The sequence below is a fragment of the Haliotis cracherodii genome, unplaced genomic scaffold (genome assembly GCF_022045235.1).
Source record: "Haliotis cracherodii isolate W230 unplaced genomic scaffold, xgHalCrac1.p SCAF_13, whole genome shotgun sequence".
Classification (NCBI taxonomy): domain Eukaryota; kingdom Metazoa; phylum Mollusca; class Gastropoda; order Lepetellida; family Haliotidae; genus Haliotis; species Haliotis cracherodii.
Window position 1 is genome coordinate 21,152,805 of NW_027266268.1, and position 19,023 is coordinate 21,171,827.

General features: G+C 43.3%; 1 protein-coding gene across 1 annotated transcript; it reads right to left on the reverse strand.

The window, feature by feature from the left end:
* Window positions 1-12,497, reverse strand: LOC139459760 (uncharacterized). The gene is made up of 10 exons (XM_071241421.1): window positions 12,395-12,497; window positions 10,999-11,035; window positions 10,314-10,451; window positions 8,816-8,940; window positions 7,407-7,533; window positions 6,593-6,596; window positions 4,992-5,205; window positions 3,467-3,547; window positions 1,112-1,232; window positions 1-207 (listed from the first exon to the last, which is right to left on the reverse strand). Exons 1-10 carry the CDS (start codon window positions 12,473-12,475, stop codon window positions 122-124), a joined length of 1,014 nt encoding a protein of 337 aa, XP_071097522.1. The 5' UTR covers window positions 12,476-12,497; the 3' UTR covers window positions 1-121.
* Window positions 12,498-19,023: the final 6,526 nt, after the last annotated feature.

Below are 19,023 nucleotides of genomic sequence, written 5' to 3' on the forward strand. Positions count from 1 at the left end.
TGTGTCACATTTTGTAAGTGTCACAAATTGCGCAGCTTATAGTTTTTTGATGACCACACATTTTAGATAATCTTTGTACTTTCTATTGTAATAGGACAATGGTCATGAAAAACAACTGTGTCTACTTACTGTTAATTATGGAGGATGGGGTTGTCGGCTGTCTAGATTCTGAATCGTCACGGAGAGATGAGTCATCTGTTTCCTCACCTGGAAGTGGAAGCCAAACACTGGCTGAATAGTGTGATGTTGTCATCAACTGAGATTATTAAAGCGGGCGGGTTAAAGTAGTGTAAAATTATTGTCCCCCTGACAGTGACACGACACGCAATTGGGATCGATGACATGCATCAACCAAGTCAGCGAGCCTGACCACCCGATACCGTTAGAGCCTCTTACGACAAGCATAGTCGCGTTTTACGGCAAGCATGGGTTGCTGAAGACCTATTCTACCCCGGATCTTCACGGGTCCTAAACCTAACGAAACAAGCGGGGATACTGTTGCTGTCAATTTCAGGAACAAAATCAAACTTTTTTTTAACTTCCATTTTTAATTTATGTCACCTTTAGCGGGTTCACGTTCGGATAATACTTGTTTGGCGCAATATGCTATCATCCTGTCGGCGGGATGGAAAAAAAGGATCAAATTCGGAATTATTTTCCCATTTCAACAAAATGTATAGTCGGCGGATCTGTGATGCAAGTAAAAAGTGTGGCCTTATTTGTAATTGGCTGTGTAATTCATCACATAGATGGTATTTCGAGTTCTCTTTAACCTCGACAGAATTGGAATCACTATATGTTCAAGCAAGATTCCAGAAATAAACATGTTGGCCCTTTTCTTTCATAACTGTTTGTTTGTTGTTTAACGTGGCACGCTGGAAATAATCGAGTCTGGACCAGACAATCGAGTGATTGACATCATGAGCTTTGATCCACGCAATTGGGATCGATGACATGCATCAACCAAGTCAGCGAGCCTGACCACCCGATACCGTTAGTCCCTCTTACGACAAGCATAGTCGCCTTTTGCGGCAAGCATGGGAAGCTGAAGACCTATTCTACCACGGATCTCCACGGGTCCATGACTTTAATGAAATAGAGCATGTGTTACCGATAAAGATTCCCTTGAGTCGTGTCCTCAGGCACTCCTTTCTCTGTCGCCTGCCAGAGGGCTGAACAGTGAAGCAAAGAGCTTCGTCGTCCCACTGCCAGTAGGGATCCACCGCCTGGATCTGCAACACGATAGTCGTGAGGTGAGACGAGCGTCGCATCCAAGACTATTGCTCTCATATAGCGACGTGCATGCATGTGTGAGTGTGGCTGCTTGTACTAGTCCGGACTGATGCCGATTTATAATGCTAGCAAACTGAGATACCATGCCGCAGTTTAACAACAATACCCCACTCAGACACAGTATACTGACTCCGATCCGACCCGTCCTTGTTTTAGCCCTGAATGCCGAGCGCCAGGCAGGGTAACAACAAGTACCATCTTGAACGTCTTTTGGTATGACGCGGCCGGGGATCGAATCCCGGACCTTCCGCTCTCCGAGTTCGTATATGTGGCCTTAATACATAATGCACAAGTTTCAAACAGATAATATGCGTTCACCAAAGAACTGTTCTCTTGCGAAATATATGATACAATAATTCCGGGCAAATCATTAAAACGTGGTATTCGTCTTCTGTGACATGGCTGTACTGTAAACCTGCAGTATTTTTGTTAGAGGAGATCTGGAAAATCTAACAGCTTTGATAGTCAAATCTTGACATTTACATCTAAATTTTGTTTATATTCGGCGTAAGTTGAATGGTGATTTGAAGCTTGAAATCAGGGTAGTAAGTTAAAGATTTCGAATGTCAAGTATACTAGTAGTTAGATTTCCTTCGATAAGATTGGGACAGCCTAGTGGTGCAAACGTCCACACGTCAGGCATGAGACCCGGGACGTATGTTACTTCATATTTTTTCATATAGCATTGTGGTTATCACATATGCACGCACTGTAAACCCCGTAAACAAATAACACAACATCTCATACTTATCAGTACTCAACGATTGGGTAGAACCAGGCTATTACATCCTTGTTGAAATGACCGAACAAACATAGCGCCCCGTGGCCTATATTCTAAGGACCGCCCTTAGCTCTATATTTCAAGGAACGCTCTTATCAATAATAATACTTATATATTTCCTGGTTCGTTTCCTTATTTTCTTGTTGAATGTGAGTAAACATGTCCTGATCGACAGGGCAGGAGAAACGGGGAAGGCCAGTACAAAGTGTTTGTTTGTTTAACGCCGCACAATTATCCAGCATCATAACGGCGGTCTGTAAATAATCGGTTTGGACCAGACAATCCAGCGATTGACTTCAGGAGCATCGATCCACGCACTTGAGATATGTTTGTTCTCTTAAGCCGCTCTATTACTCCTTATGGAGTAATACTCCATATCTTTGGTGGTGTCCTGTAAATAATCGCTCACTGACTAGACAACCGGTGATTGATATCATGAGCAACGTCCCCCCACCGTCGGGGTAAAATAACATGCAATCAACACAGTCACTATACAGGCCTGACCATAAGATTCATAAAGTCGGCTCTTACGACGAGCATAGATTGCTGGAGACCCATTCTATCCCGGAATCGACTTAAAGGCACTGTAATACTGTCCTTGTATTACATATACGCAACGCTGACTGAGGTCTGTAGCGAGTGTAAGAAAAACAAAGCGTGAATGGTAGGTATTGATGGCGAGATGGCGATGTATTGTTGATGATGTGACAGATGAAGGATAGGTGACGACGATATAATGATGTTAATGCTGCTGCTTGATAGGAAAGAACTTAGGCAAAGATGACGATTGTTTTGATGGCGATGATGATTAGGTGAGTGAGTGAGTACGGTTTTACGCCGCTTATATTCGCAATATTCCAGCAGTATCACGGTTGGATACACCGGAAAATGGGCTTCACACCTTGTACCCATATGGGGAATCGAACCCGGGTCTTCGGCGTGACGAGCCAACGCTTAAACCACTAGGCTACCCCACCGCCGTTGGTGATTAGTCAAAGATGACGATTGTAATGATGATGATGATGATGACGACGACGACGATGATGATGATGTTGATGGTGGTGGTGGCGGTGGTGGTGATCATGCATCGCATTTTTAAGGAAATAGATCCGGGGTAGAATATGTCTTCAGCAACCCATGCTTGCAGTAAAAGGCGACTATGCTTGTCTAACCGGATCGGGGGGTCAGACTCGCTGACTTGGTTGATGCATGTCATCGTATCCCAATTGCGTGGATCGATGCTCATGATGTCAATCACTGGATTGTCTGGCCCAGACTCGATTATTTACAGACCGCCGCCATTTAGCTGGAATATTGCTGAGTGCAGCATTAAACAACAAACCAAATCAAGGAAATGCAGTTGTTGACCTTGACGTTAATGCGGTAACTTACCTCAATCATGTAATGGTCTTGTGTTATGTCATCAAAGATAACTGACCCTTGAGCTGCATTGTTACTAGCCAGGTTCCGAATCTGCATCAGAATAATGGAACAATGAGTGTTCCCAGGACGAGCACAAGAGTGAGTGAGTGAGTTGGGTTTAACGCCGCTTTTAACAGTATTCCAATTACATCACGGCGTATCAGCTTAATGTGGGAGGAAAGCCCGAAGGGATGCCGGTCTGAGACGTTTACCACTTCGGTAAAACCCACGAGCACGGGTATGGTGCTGACAAACCTAGAAACATAATCGGGGCGAACTGGGATTCGAACCCACACTCATAGGTTTCTGGCTTGTCCAAGGGACGCAACTCTGCACAGCGAATTGCGGCTCCTTAGACGACTGGGCCACCCACGCCCCCCACTAGCACAAGATGGACAACGGCGACGAATAAAGAAGTGAGCATTCTAGTTCTATTCATGTTGTTTCAATCATTAATCGTTGTTGTACGTAAGTAGGGGGGTTTTAGTTTTTAGGAAATCCCTTTATTGTTTCAAATCGTATTATAAAATTACATCCAAGTTTTGATAATCATACAAGATAATTTAAGTGAACATCAGTCAAGTTCAGTCATATGATGGGCAACGAGTAAACAATTATGTCTTGGAAGCCTAGGGTAAATACGCTTGACCGTTTATCTCCGATAACCTTTATGATAAAATGACTACGTCGGGTCACTGCAACGTTCTCATAGCAGAGTGTGTGAATCATGTTGTTTCTTTGTTGTTTAACGCCGCACTCAGCAATATTCCAGCTATATGACGGCGGTCTGTTATCAATCGAGTCTGGATAAGACAATCCAGCAATTGACATCATGAGCATCGATCCACGCAATTGGGATCGATGACATGCATCAACCAAGTCACCGAGCCTGACCACCCGATCCCGTTAGTCGCCTCTCACGACAAGCATACGGCAAGCATGGATTGCTGAAGATCTACTCTACCCCGGATCTTCACGGGTCTTTGAATCATGTAATACATGTGCAAATTTCCTCAAGCTGATGAAAATATCGCGCCCCTGAATTGATACGATACAGAATTAATAAATGAAAATCCATCATCTGAGCTGCGAAAACGTTTATACTTCTCCGCCTTTTACTGTAGCAGTACATCATTACGATTTTGCAGCCTTGTTCGTAAGATTGCACATTGCTTGATGCTACGTTAATCGACCGCCCAACAGGAACGTCATGTTGTTTTACGACGCAGTTATGAATATTACAGACCTATCACCGCAACATGAAAGACAAATGTAGCAATAGTTGCGAGATCACTTAATGTTCTACTTTATACTTGGAACATTCGACCCGTTGAGATCGATAATATAAAGACCGCCGTCATATACATTGAATATTGCTGAGTGCGGCTTTAAACAGCAAACAAACAAACAAAAGAACTATGGGGAACACTTTGCTTTGCGAGTGTTGAGTGTTAGAAGTATGCGACCGGTTTGGGACGATTCACGTCTCGCTTACCTCGTTGCAAGGGGTTGGTCTCTCCGTGTCCAGTATGCACGTCTTCTGTGGGTTATGTAAGTTTGTCATGGTATAAAGAGACACGTCAAACTCCTCGAACTGTAACCGGGCTGGTGGCAGGCTGAAGGTGACTGTCAGCTTGTAGCCTCGGAGTCCAGAGCTTCGGGAGGTTCTGCATGTTATCACCGGAGTCCAGTTCGCTGCCGTCACTTCTCTGTCAACACATTAGATGTTGTTAACTAATAACTGGTTTGTTTTGTTTGTATGTTGTTTAACGCCACACTCAGTAATTTTCCACCAATATGACGGCGGTCTGTAAATAATCGAGTTTGAACCAGACAATCCAGTGATTGACATCATGAGCATCGATCCACGCAAATGGTATACGATAACATGCATCAACCAAGTCAGCAAGTCTGACCACTCGATCCGGTTAGTCGCCTCTTACGACAAACATGGTCGCCTCTGAGTGCGGCGTTAAACAACCAACCAAATCCAAACCTTGTGGAAGTAATATACGCCAACAGTAACTGTGTCCTGGTTCCAACGACTCAACATGACCGTGGGAATTACGGGTTACCAGTGCTTGTAAGAGGTGAAGTGGATCGGGTGGTCAGGCTCAGTAATTAGTCATCGTATCCCAGTCAGGTGGATCGACGCTCATGATGTCAGTATATTGCTGAAATACCGCCGGCATATGGCTGGAATATTTACAAGTCGCCGACATATGGCTGGAATATTTACAAGCCGCCGACATATGGCTGGAATATTTACAGATCGACGTCATATGGCTGGAAAATTTACAGGCCGCCGACATATGGCTGGAATATTTACAGGCTGCCGACATATGGCTGGAATATTTACAGACCGCCGTCACATATGGCTGGAATATTTACAGCTCGCCGACATATGGCTGGAATATTTACAGGCCGCCTACATATGGCTGAAATATTTACAAGCCGCCGACATAAGGCTGGAATATTTACAGACCGCCGACATATGGCTGGAATATTTACAGACCGCCTACATATGCCTGGAATATTTACAGACAGCCGTCATATGGCTGGAATATTTACAGACCGCCGACATATGGCTGGAATATTTACAGGCCGCCTACATATGGCTGAAATATTTACAAGCCGCCGACATATGGCTGGAATATTTACAGACCGCCGTCATATAACTGGAATATTTACAGACCGCCGTCATATAGCTGGAATATTTACAGACCGCCGTCATATGGCTGGAATATTTACAGACCGCCGTCATATGGCTGGAATATTTACAGACCGCCGTCATATAGCTGGAATATTTACAGACCGCCGTCATATAGCTGGAATATTTACAGACCGCCGTCATATAGCTGGAATATTTACAGACCGCCGTCAAATAGCTGGAATATTTACAGACCGCCGCCATATAGCTGGAATATTTACAGACCGCCGTAATATAGCTGGAATATTTACAGACCGCCGTCATATAGCTGGAATACTGCTGAGGGTGGCGTTAAACAAACCAACCAAGGACAACTCACACCAGGACCAATAAGAATGTCTACTGAATTGTGTTACCGTCAACGTCCAGGTACACATGGTTCTCACCTCGCTGAAAACGAGAAAAGAAGAATTATCCATTTCGATGCAATGTGAGCAAGTGCTTCGATCGGCAACAAATAACAATACTATCCCAAAGCATGAAGGTCACAGCACGTAGTTTTCACATCGTTCATTATCGTTATGACAAAATCTCCCGCAGATGAGACTCGATGTAAAATCAATAGGTCTTAAGAATTTATGAAATGAAAGATGGACCAAGATATAGTTTTTTTCATGAAATTAAAATTCTCAACGTGGAATGTCCTTCTAATATAAATCTCATTTCATTTACTGTATATCTTATTTGTGTTACTGTCACAGTAGTCTGTGATTCAATTAGTCTGAAGATTGCGGGTTTCAATCGCAGATTCGCCTTGATTGTGATACTGATCTGTCAGCACCATTCGCGTGTTCGTGTAACATATTATACGTCAATGCCAGACATTAACCAGTCTCGATTATCAAATAAGATTCCATTGGGCGTAAGGCAAAATAGCGTTGAAAATTATATGAATGGATCACTGAAAACAGTGATATCATCAGGTGTTCGAGAAATTGGTAGGCTTGGGTTCTCCTACCGGAAGCACCCTCCAACTAACGGGATCGGGTGGTCAGGCTCGCTGGCTTGGTTGATGCATGTCATCGGTCTCAATGGATCGATGCTCATGATATCCATCACTGGACTGTCTGGTCCAGACTCGATTTATTGCAGACCGCCGTTATATAGCTGGAATATTGCTCAGTGCGGCGTTAAACAACCAACCACCCAACTTACACACGTTGCATGAGAAACTCGTGAATAAAGACAATGGTATGTTACCTTGTACTTCCGGTAGAGAGAAGTAGAGACTGGCAGGACGCGGTGCACGTGGGAGTGAATGTAAGACTGCTTGATACAGGTACCTAGAACCGGTCCCCAGTCCGGAGAATATTTCACGGAACTCCATCTGAAAGAAAGTTTTTCAAACAGGTTTTATCGTGATTCGACATGTCTTAATGGCTCTGAATCTACAATATTTGCATATTTAAATGCTGCAATTGTCAAGCTTTGCTTGTGCAAAAAGACCAATAAACTCTCTGATTTATGGGTATGCTTGATAGAGTGAGTGATTAAAATTTAAGATTTCACGTCGCATCGGCATTATTTCAGCCATATAGTGACTGGGTATGCTTGAGTGTGAGTGAGTGAGTGAGTGAGTGAGTGAGTTGGGTTTTAACGCCGCTTTTAACAGTATTCCAGTCATATCACGGCGTGTCAGCTTAATGTGGGAGGAAAGCCCGAAGTGATGCAGGTCTCAGACGTTTACCACTTCGGTGAAACCCAATAGCACGGGTATGGTGCTGAAAAACCTAGAAACATAATCGGGGCAAACCGGGATTCGAACCCACAATCATAGGTTTCTGGCGTGCCAAAGACGCAACCCTGCACAGCGAATCGCGGCGTCTTAGACGATTGATCCACTCGTGCCCCCGGGTATGCTTGAGGGCCAGACCTCCGTCATATATAGAGGATTCATCACGAGTGTTTTTTGATATGGGAAATATCAACCAAGTCTTAGTTAATCGGTATTTGCCGAGCCTTTGGCGAGGCAAATACCGATTAACGGGACGAGGTTGATATTTCCCATATTAAAAAACACGAGTGATGAATTCTATTTATCATTTTTGCTTCCCTATTAAGGAATAATTGCATTAACAATAACATCAGCAACTTGTCGAAATCTTACGTATAGATCGTGCGTAGTGATACATGTTTTCCATAGCCGTGTAAACCAAAATAAACAACCTCTTAACTCCTTTATGGCATATTCCTTCGCTGAGAAAAAAAAGTACCATCAACCTGTAACCTGTAATATCCATTTGTCAACACGGATATCACTGTAGCACTTCCCCTTTGATCTATTAAAACATTGTCTCCAACATCAAAGGTATCCATGTTGTTTGTAAACACCTACTCACGTGCACCGGCGAAAAAAGTCCCACTTCCGGTTATCTAATTTGCATATCTAATTTGCATACTTATGTCATTGGGGTATGACATACATGTTTTTATGTCATAAGCTTATGTCATGGATAAATGCTTTAGTTAAATGATAAAGCTGGAATATTGCTGAGTAAGCGTAAAACAACAAACAAACACATGATCAGGTGAGTAGGTGAACATTCTCTCTAACATCCAAAGATCATTGTCACAGCTGAACGCAGGGAAATACGTGGCGGATTACTTACATTGTCGTCTGCTCCCTGGAATGTATTTCTTGAGAGATCAAATATTCTACAGAACCGTGTTGTATCTTCAGCTGGACCAATGACCTTCCTCACACGCAGCAGAAACCCTCTGAGGTGCCGGATGTCTGCAATGCAGGTATGCACTCCGAGCAATTAATACATTTGTCTCCCTGCTAAAGTAAAGGTTCCACTCAAGTAACAGAATACTACTTTTTATTACATTTTCACAGTGGTCGCTTGGAAAAGTTCGAACGTGCTGCCGTAAGGATTGGACCATATAAGTTGTCTTTAGTCAACGAACCTCCTCATATCAGTTTGAAAATGAATAGTGAGTGAGTGAGTTGGATTTAACGCCGCTTTTAACAGTATTCCAGTTATATCACGGCGTCGGAGGAAAGTCAGAAGTGATGCAGGTTTACCACTTCCGCGAAACCCACGAGCATGGGTATGGTGCTGACAAACCTAGAAACATAATCGGGGCGTGAAAATGAATAAGTAGTAGTAGTAGTTGTAGTAGTAGTAGTAGTAGTAGTAGTAGTAGTAGTAGTAGTAGTAGTAGTAGTAGTAGTAGTAGTAACATAATCGGGGCGTAAAATGAATAAGTAGTAGTAGTAGTAGTAGTAGTAGTAGTAGTAGTAGTAGTTTGATTTATTAATCTCTTGCTAAGATTCCTTAATGGGCGCTTCAAAACGTCGGATATAAAACTGGATTACGTCACACACACACACACACACACACACTCACACTCACACTCACACTCACTCACACTCACACACACACACACTCACTCACACTCACACTCACACTCACACTCACACTCACACACACACACACACTCACACTCACACTGGAATATTCCTGAGTGCGGCGTTAAACAAATAAACAAACAAACAAAATAACAAGACGCCATCATATTGCTGGACTATTCCCGAGTGGGCGTTGTGTTATAATTATGTGACACGCTGCGCCACACCGGTTACACAAAGCAGCGTTAAGCCGAAACTCACTCACTCACTCATGTTGCAAGTCGTAATTACTAAATAAACTCCTTCTCTGAATCCTGGGACAGCCGTAGCTGCTTCCTTGATAGATTTGTCGATATCAACATTTACGCATTAAACTCTGACATTGTCACTAAGTGCGTTGTAGCATCGCCCACAACGTCATGTCACATTCAGTCATCCTTGTAAACACGAAGGGCGAGTCAGATTGCATCCTCGGCGACGATCTCGTGAAAGATAACAATATTCTGTATGGTTGACGTCGCCCTTGGCAGTCTTCTGAGTCTCTGTCGGTGGATTGTATATAAACCTGTGATTGATATTATGATAACGCCCCTCGCCATCTGGTTCCGATGACACGCAATCAACCAAGCCTGACCACCCGATACATTAATGGCCCCATACAAAAACCATTGGTTTCTTGCAACTTGGTTATTTAACAGATGTTAACAGATATGTGTATTTGGAGCTTACGTTGTTATTAACAAATAGTTTACCTGATGTAGGTGGCTTCCATTTGACAACCGCCACTGGTACCAATCCCACTGTTTTGTTAATTAAAACATAATCCACCCTGAAGTCCCTTGGTCCTCCAGCTGAGATTCCATTAAATTTGGCAGGTAAATGTCCATATTCTGCAATGAAAGAAAAAAGTGAGGTGAGACGAAATGGGGTTTCACGCCGCGTTCAAGATTACTGCACTTATTATGCGTGTACTGGTTCGTAGTGCTAGCCCACTGATATATCATGACACAGTTTAACATGAATACCCCACTCAGACGTAGTATACTGACTCCGAGTCGACCAGTCCTCGTTTTATCCCCTTAATGCCGAGCACCAGGCAAGGTAACAACAAGTACCATCTTTTATCGTTTTAACGTTGCACTCAGCAATAGTCCAGCTATATGACGGTGGTCTGTAAATAATCGAATCTGGACCAGACAGTCAAGCCACTGACACTATGAACAATGATCTACGCATTTGGGATACGATGACACGCATCAAGCAAGTCAGCGAGTCTGACCACCCTGATCCCGTTGGTCGTCACCTACGACAAACATGGGTTGCTGAAGACCTATTCCACCCCGGATCTTCTCGGAGTACAAGAATGGGTTGCTGAAGACCAGTTGTAACCCGGATGTTCAGGGGTAAAAGGACGTTATGAGGCAATTAGGAACTCACCATCAGACTCGATGACATCACAGCTGAGCGTGCGTCTCTGAAAGACAAGGAAGCTGAGTGATTAAACATATTAAAGTGGAAATGCGTTTGGGCTAATTGGTAGTCCTTGCAAATTAGATTCAAACAGAAGAACATCATTGTGTGTATGGCCACTAATATAGAATGATGTGTTTTTTTGTTTTTTTTGTTTAACCCCGCACTCCGCAATATTCCAGCTATGTGACGGCGGTCTGTAACAAAATCGAGTCTGGAAGAGACGATCCAGTGATTAACATCATCATCATCGATCCACGCAATTGGGATCGATGACATGCTTCAACCAAGTCAGCGAGCTTGACCACCCGATCCCGTTAGTCGCCTTTTACGACAAGGATAGTCACCTATTACGGCAAGCATGGATTGCTGAATCTTCACGGGTCAGAATGATGTGTATCAGTATCAACTAAGTAGATAATTCGAATACCTTTGTGAGAGATACAATGCTACAGTTATTATTTTCATCGTTTCAAACCCACGATCATCATTGAATCTATGAAGGCATCCTGCTTTGTTTTTTGGTTTGTTTTTAACTGTTTAACGCCGCACTCAGCAATATTCCAGCCATATGTAAGGCGGTCTGTAAATAATCGAGTCTGGACCAGACAATCCAGTGATTGACATCATGAGCATCGATCCACGCAAATGGTATACGATGACATGCATCAACCAAGTCAGCGAGCCTGAGCACAATATCCCGTTAGTCACCTCTTACGGCAAGCATGGGTTGCTGAAGACCGATTCTACCCCGGATATTCACGGGTCGAATCCTGCTTTGTGTGATGGCTTATTGGACGTTTCAAACCAAATAAACTTTCGAGAGTGACTCTAACCATCTTCATTAATCATATATACACGTTAAATTATGTCAGGGCAGTTTTAGTTTTCGGGATGTTTTCAAAACAATAAATTGTCTCAGAAAATGCTTGAAAAAATTTAGATTGTACGCCACTTTGTTGCAAGTCCTTTTCACACAAACATATTTAGGCTTATTGTTTTCATTTAACAAAAATATGGTTTGGCAGCTGTAGCCGAAATAATATCAAGTCTCCATATAAATGGTCGGTCCCTAACTGAAATAATTGTAAAAGCGCCGTTAAACCCAACTCACTCATGATCACTCACACATGCGTGACATACAGTACTCACAGATTAGTCTCTCTTACAGACCCTGACACAAATCTATATCAAATACAGCCCATGCAAGTCTATAATGTTTGGCAAGTCTAGATCACTGCAGTATCTGAAAATGAAGAGAGTCACTGGGCTCCTTTTTATTATATTTTTATTAAGATAACTGAACAACTGTTTTTTTATGTACGATATGTTCATTTCAGAGACTAGATGTTAGTCTACTCACAGATGTGCCAAAGACTTCCAGTGTATCCTGTCTCCTAGCGGTGTCCCCGGAACAGTTGCCTGTGATGTGCACTGCTTCCATGCACCATGAGACCCGGAGAAGGAGGAGGAGGAGGAGGAGGAGGAGGACAAATGCTCCAGGAGAACACACAGTCGCCATCTCAATGCAGCAGTGGTGTGGTGAGAGATAGTGCAGCACTTATATATAACCATGTGGGAACCAATCTCATCAGACAGTTGCTTCCTGGTTCAATTCCGTACAGACAGATCTGATATTACCAGATCCACACAGAAATTCAGTGTACTGCTTCCTGTGAAATGCTTCCTCGAAAGGTTCAATATCGCAAAAACACAAGGGTCCTGTAAAGTTTTGCAAAGTAGGTTTATGTAGTTAGTGAGTGAGTGAGTTGGGTTTAACGCCGCTTTGAACAGTATTCCAGTGATATCACGGCGTGTCAGATTAATGGAACAGGAAATCCCGACGTGATGCATATCTCAGACGTTTAGCAGGTATATGCAAATATTTTGTTTGTTGTTTAACGCGGCACTCTTCAAAATTCCAGCCATATGACGTCGGTCTTTAAGTAATTGTGTCTGGACCAGACAATCCAGTGATTGAGATCATGAGCATCGATCCAAGCAATTGAGATACGATGACATGCATGAACCAAAACAACGAGTCTGAGCACCATATCCCGTTATTTGCCTCTTACGGGATCGGGTGGTCAGGCTCGCTGACTTGGTTGATGCATGTCATCGTATCTCAATTGCGTGGATCGATGCTCATGATCTCAATCACTGGATTGTCTGGTCCAGACTCGATTTATGAATAAAATATATCATGATCTTATGTAAATAATGGCACCTATTTTGGAAATAATGAAATTATTTTTTCATCTCGGTAAGAGTAATCAACGTATATAAATTTAATATTTCATATCTTTATTATCGTTATGGCTGAAATATTGCCGACGTGACCTAAAATTTAAACTCACTTGTTCCATCTCATTTCCATCACAATGCATGGATGCTGCGGATACTGTGCATATGAACAGATCAAGGAGTGTATCTCACAGAGACCACAGACCGCCTCCGTGGTCTAGTGGTAGAGCGTACGCCCGGAGAGCGGAAGGTCCGGAGTTCGATCCCTGGCCGCGTCATACCAAAAGACGTTAAAATATGGTACTTGTTGTTATCCTGTCTGGCGCTCGGCATTAAGGGGCTAAAACAAGGACTGGTCGGCTCGGAGTCAGTATACAGTCTGAGTGGGGTATTCATGTTAAACTGCGGCATGGTATCTCAGTGAGCTAGCACTATAAATCGGCATCAGTCCGGACTAGTACAAGCAGCCACACAAACACACACGTACATGCACATCGCTATATAAGTGCAATAATCTTGGACGCGACGTTAAACCCCATTTCACCTCACCTCACAGAGACCACCTAATGGGAGTTCGTGATTGGGAGTGTGGTACAATTACATCTGACAGTGTACCATTCACACAGACGCAGGGCCACGGGTATGAGTGCCGTTTCTGCGAACTGTTCACTGTACACGGATATGCTTTTGTTCGAGCTCGAGTTTTTGGCCCCGCCCTGTGGCAGACAGAGGTCACGTGACATTCTGGCTGAAAAGGAACAGCAGTGAAAACAATCAGATATCACGTCTGTATCCCGACATAAGTGTTGTCACTTATCATCTAACGTGAAATCATCTTGTCCCGATCGCATGCAACGAAGCTTGAAATTCTGGATTAATAGTTTGGTTTGTGCATAGAAAGACTAGTCAGGTCTTCAGACAATCCAGAGATTAACATAATGAGCATCGATCCACGCAATTGGGATACGATGACATGTTTCAACCAAGTCAGCGAGCCTGACCTGCCGATCCCGTTAGTGGCATTTTACGACAAGCATAGGTTGCTGAAGACCGATTCTACGTCGGATCTTCACGGGTCCCCAGGAAATGAGCTCACGTCAATGTTATGGATACGGAAAGTGTTCATGATGTTATGTGTGGATATTTTTAAACCTTAAAGTAACATATTTTCTTTGTACACATCGTATGAAATAACCTCTTTAATATACGGTGGCCCATAAGGGACATGGAGTCTGTTTTTCAATATTTTGATATTTCACTTACTGTTATCATAACCTTTTGCAAATTAACACGATTTGTCATACAAATATGTGATAAATCATGTATAAAGTAGATACTGAATCGTTGAAAAGTGAAGCAAAAACTAAAATGAAAATGCCAAAAACAGAAACGAAAAGGTCAAAAACTAAAATGAAAACGTAGAAGTAAGTGAAAAATCAAAATATTGAAAACAGATTCCATGTCCCTTATGGGCCACCGTAGTAATACACCTCGATTATCCGGCCTGGTAATTGGGTCATCTTCATTCCAAATGATACACCTACACTTGACCCTTATGCACTCGAATCTTAGGAAATGGCTTCTCGTGCTCCCCCTTCCGCACAGAGCACTGAATTTCTGTCGCTGGTGAGTTTGAATTCAACAAGCTATCAATTTTACTTTTTAACGAGAGTTCGGCATAGATCTACATTCAAAATGGCTCGTTCGAGCGAGCCCTCGATATATCTAAAAAAGATTTTACTTCGAGTTAGAATGAGGTCCCAGTTGTATTGGAGTCGGCACATTATAACACGAGTCAAGTACTTGTCGTATCGTTACTTCCCCGATGAAGGATGGAGATGGGTCGATAATATGAATCATAATATACAGCGTCAACGCCCGAGAATAATCAGCCTTGGTTATCTGAGGAAACATATTTCATTAAGCGTAAAAGGCAAAATAGTGGTGAAGTTATGTGATCCCAACAGGTGTTCGCGAAACGGGTAAGCATGTCCTGTTCTACCGGTAGCACCCGCCACTCACACAATCTACATTAAAAAATAAGTGTTTGTTAGTTGCCTGACGCCGCAGAGTACTCCTGCCATACGACAACGGTCTGTAAACAATCGGGTCTTGACCAGACAATCTAGTGACACGATGGCGCGTTTACAATTTTTTTTATAAACTTTAAACGATATGTCAGATATATAGACATAGAATATGTTTTCGCTCATTGCTTCCAGGCTTACATAATGTCTTAATTGAGTGAGTTTGGTTTATCGCCGCTTTGAACAGTATTTCAGTTATATCACGGCGTGTCAGCTTAATGTGGGAGGAAAACCCGAAGTTATGCAGGTCTCAGACGTTTTCCACTTCCGTGAAACCAACGAGCAGCGGGTATGGTGCAACCAAGTGAGTGAGTGAGTGAGTGAGTGGGGTTTAACGCCGCTTTTAACAGTATTCCAGTTATATCACGGCGTGTCAGCTTTATGTAGGAGGTAATCCCGAAATGATGCAGGTCTCAGACGTTTGCCACTTCGGTGAAACCCACGAGCACGGGTATGGGGCTGACAAACCTAGAAAGATAATCGGGGCGAACAGGGATTGGAACCTACAATCGTAGGTTTCTGGCATGCTCAAAGGGACGCAACTCTGCACAGTGAATCGCGGCGCCTCAGACGACTGGACCACCCTGGACCCAAAGCAATATCACGGAGGAACACCAGAAATGACATTCACACATTGTTCCTTATTAAAGTGAGGAAAATGTCTCTTCTAGGTAAACTATTTGATGAAATATTCCATAACCTTCCAAGACCGCCTCCATGGTCTAGTGATAGAGCGTCTGCCCGGAGAGCGGAAGGTCCGGGATTCGATCCCTGGCCGCGTCATGCCAAAAGATGTTAAAAGATGGTACTTGTTGTCACCCTGTCTGGCGCCCGGCATTAAGGGGCTAAATCAAGGACTGGTCGGCTCGGAGTCAGTATACTGTGTCTGAGTTGGGTATTCATTGTAAACTGCGGCATGGTTTATCATTGAGCTAGCACAAGGTCACCTGACAAAGGTCAGGTGTGGTGAAATAGGGTTTAACGTCGCGTCAAAGATTATTGGACCGACGTGCTAAAACGTGTGTGTGCGTGTGTGTGTGTGTGGCTGCGTGTGGTGCCGATTTATAGTGCTAACTCACTGAGATACCATGTCGCAGTTTAACATGAATACCCCACTCAGACACAGTATACTGACTCCGAGCCGACCAGTCCTTGTTTTAGCCCCTTAATGCCGAGCGCCAGACAAGAAGAAAACGTAAGGAAATATGACCGATAGCAAAACCTATTTGAAAACTCATGAACCAATTTGGAAAAAAAAGGCGGGGAGGAGTTTCACTGAACCAGTTTCGATGTGAAACAAATTACACAATATCTCTGACACAACAAAGGTGTTCACGACACGGAAGAATTATCACAACCTACTAGAGATGCATTCTCACGGAAACTGAATCCTGGTTTCAATGGATCAAAACAAATAGAAACACAATTGCTGTACGAAACCGCGGCCCAGGGAGCGCTGCGGAATTTTCGTCCTTGTTGCTGGCTGGTAGATTAGTACTCACGGAAATGAAAAACAAAATGTTTTATCTCAATTTAAGAATCGACACAAAGTGTTACGTAGCTGTAAATACGAAATAACAAAACAACTCGAAAAGTACTAGTCTGGATTTGCTAGTTTGATCTCAGTGAACAATACAAAATGTACTCTACAGGAGGTAATTTGTCGGCACTTTCAACATTCAAAAATAAAACTAAGTCCAAATTGATATAGCAGAAACAGACTATAAGCATTATGCACCTGTTCTCACCTGTCGTCAAGGTGTCATAGGTCACCTTGATCTACTTACACCTGGTTATGCCCTGTTTCACAATAGTCTGTTTAATTCAAGTTTTTACACACTTTTACGTGTAAAAAGGCATAAAAACATTTGATACGCTGTATTTGTGCCACGGCCCAATTAGTACTAATTAGTTGTTTGAATATTTACATATTTTGTATATTTACTGCATTTATTTAAGATCTGAGGTCGAAAAAACAGGTTTTTTCAGTACTTTTTTTAGTGTATCCGCGTTTGCCATTGCTACACCAAGGTCCAAGTCATGATATTTAGATTGCTAATTCATGCCAAATGTAGATATTCCATTGTATCGTATCTCCATTCTATTATGACAAACATATATATGGAAATATGTAATATGATGGAGGGGGCCGGGTGACACAGTCGACTTAGGCGTCGAAATTCGCTGTGCAGAGTTGCGTCCCTTGGGCACGCCATAGACCTATGATTACAAAGAGTGAGTGAGTGAGTGAGTATGGTTTTACGCCGCTTTTAGCAATATTCCAGCAATATCACGGTGGGGGACACCAGGAATGGGCTTCATACATTGTACCCATGTCGGGGATCGAACCCGGGTCTTCGGCGTGACGAGCGAACGCTTTAACCACTAGGCTACCCGACCGTCCCCCTGTGATTACAGTTTCAATGTTCAATATTTAATATGTTTCAATATAATATTCCAGATATATGATGGCGGTCTGCACCAGACAATCCGGCGATTGACACCATGAGCATCGATTCACGATATTGGGATACGGTGACATGCATCTAACAGGTCAGCGAGCCTTTTATGGCAAACGTGGGTTGCTGAAGATGTATTCTAACCCGGATATTCACGGGTTTTGTGCTTTCGAATTCCCGCTGATCTGTCTTTGATTACACCAGAAACACATTTGGATTGCACTCTTAGATCTACCCATCTAAAAAGAAACGCTTGGCGTAGAATCTTACAGTCGCTATAGTGAGTGAGGGAGTAACTCTACGTCGCCGGGTAAAAAATAATGGGAGTCGAACCTGGGCCTTCGGCTTGACAAGCGATCGCTTCAACCACTATGCTACCCCACCCTAACAATTGCTCGAACGAACCCATGTCTCTATATTTCAGGTCTGACCACCCGATCCCGTTAGTCGCCTCTTACGACAAGCATAGTCGCCTTTTATGGCAATGGTTTGTTGTTTTATGCCGCACTCAGCAATATTCCAGCTATATGACGGCGGTCTGTAAATAATCGAGTCTGGACCAGACAATCCACTGACTAATATCATTCGCATCGATCCACGCAATTGGGATCGATGACATGCTTCAACCAAGTCAGCGAGCCTGACCATCAGATCCCGTTAGTCGCCTCTTACGACAGTCACAAGCATCGTCGCCTTTAACGGCAATCATGGGTTGCTGAAGAGCTTTTCTACCCCAGCAAACTAAACAGTTAACTCAATTCGGTTTGGCATGTCACGTGATCCATCTTTTAACACAATGTGCCCTTATCTAGACTTTTCACAAAATCTCCCAGACCCGTGAAGATTCCGGGGTAGAATAGGTCTTCAGCAACCCATGCTTGCCGTAAAAGGTGACTATGCTTGTCGTAAAAGGCGACTAACGGGATCGGGTGGTCAGGCTCGCTGACTTGGTTGATGCATGTCATCGATCCCAATTGCGTGGATCGATGCTCATGATGTCAATCACTGGATTGTCTGGTCCAGACTCGATTATTTACAGACCGCCTCATATAGCTGGAATATTGCTGAGTGCGGCATTAAACAACAAACCAACCAACCAACCAACCACAAAATTTCCCCGCAAACCTCAGGAATCGGACCATAGACCCTTCCAAGCATAATGTGTAAGTCTGGTATCATTGTCGTTCCCTTAAAACAACTTC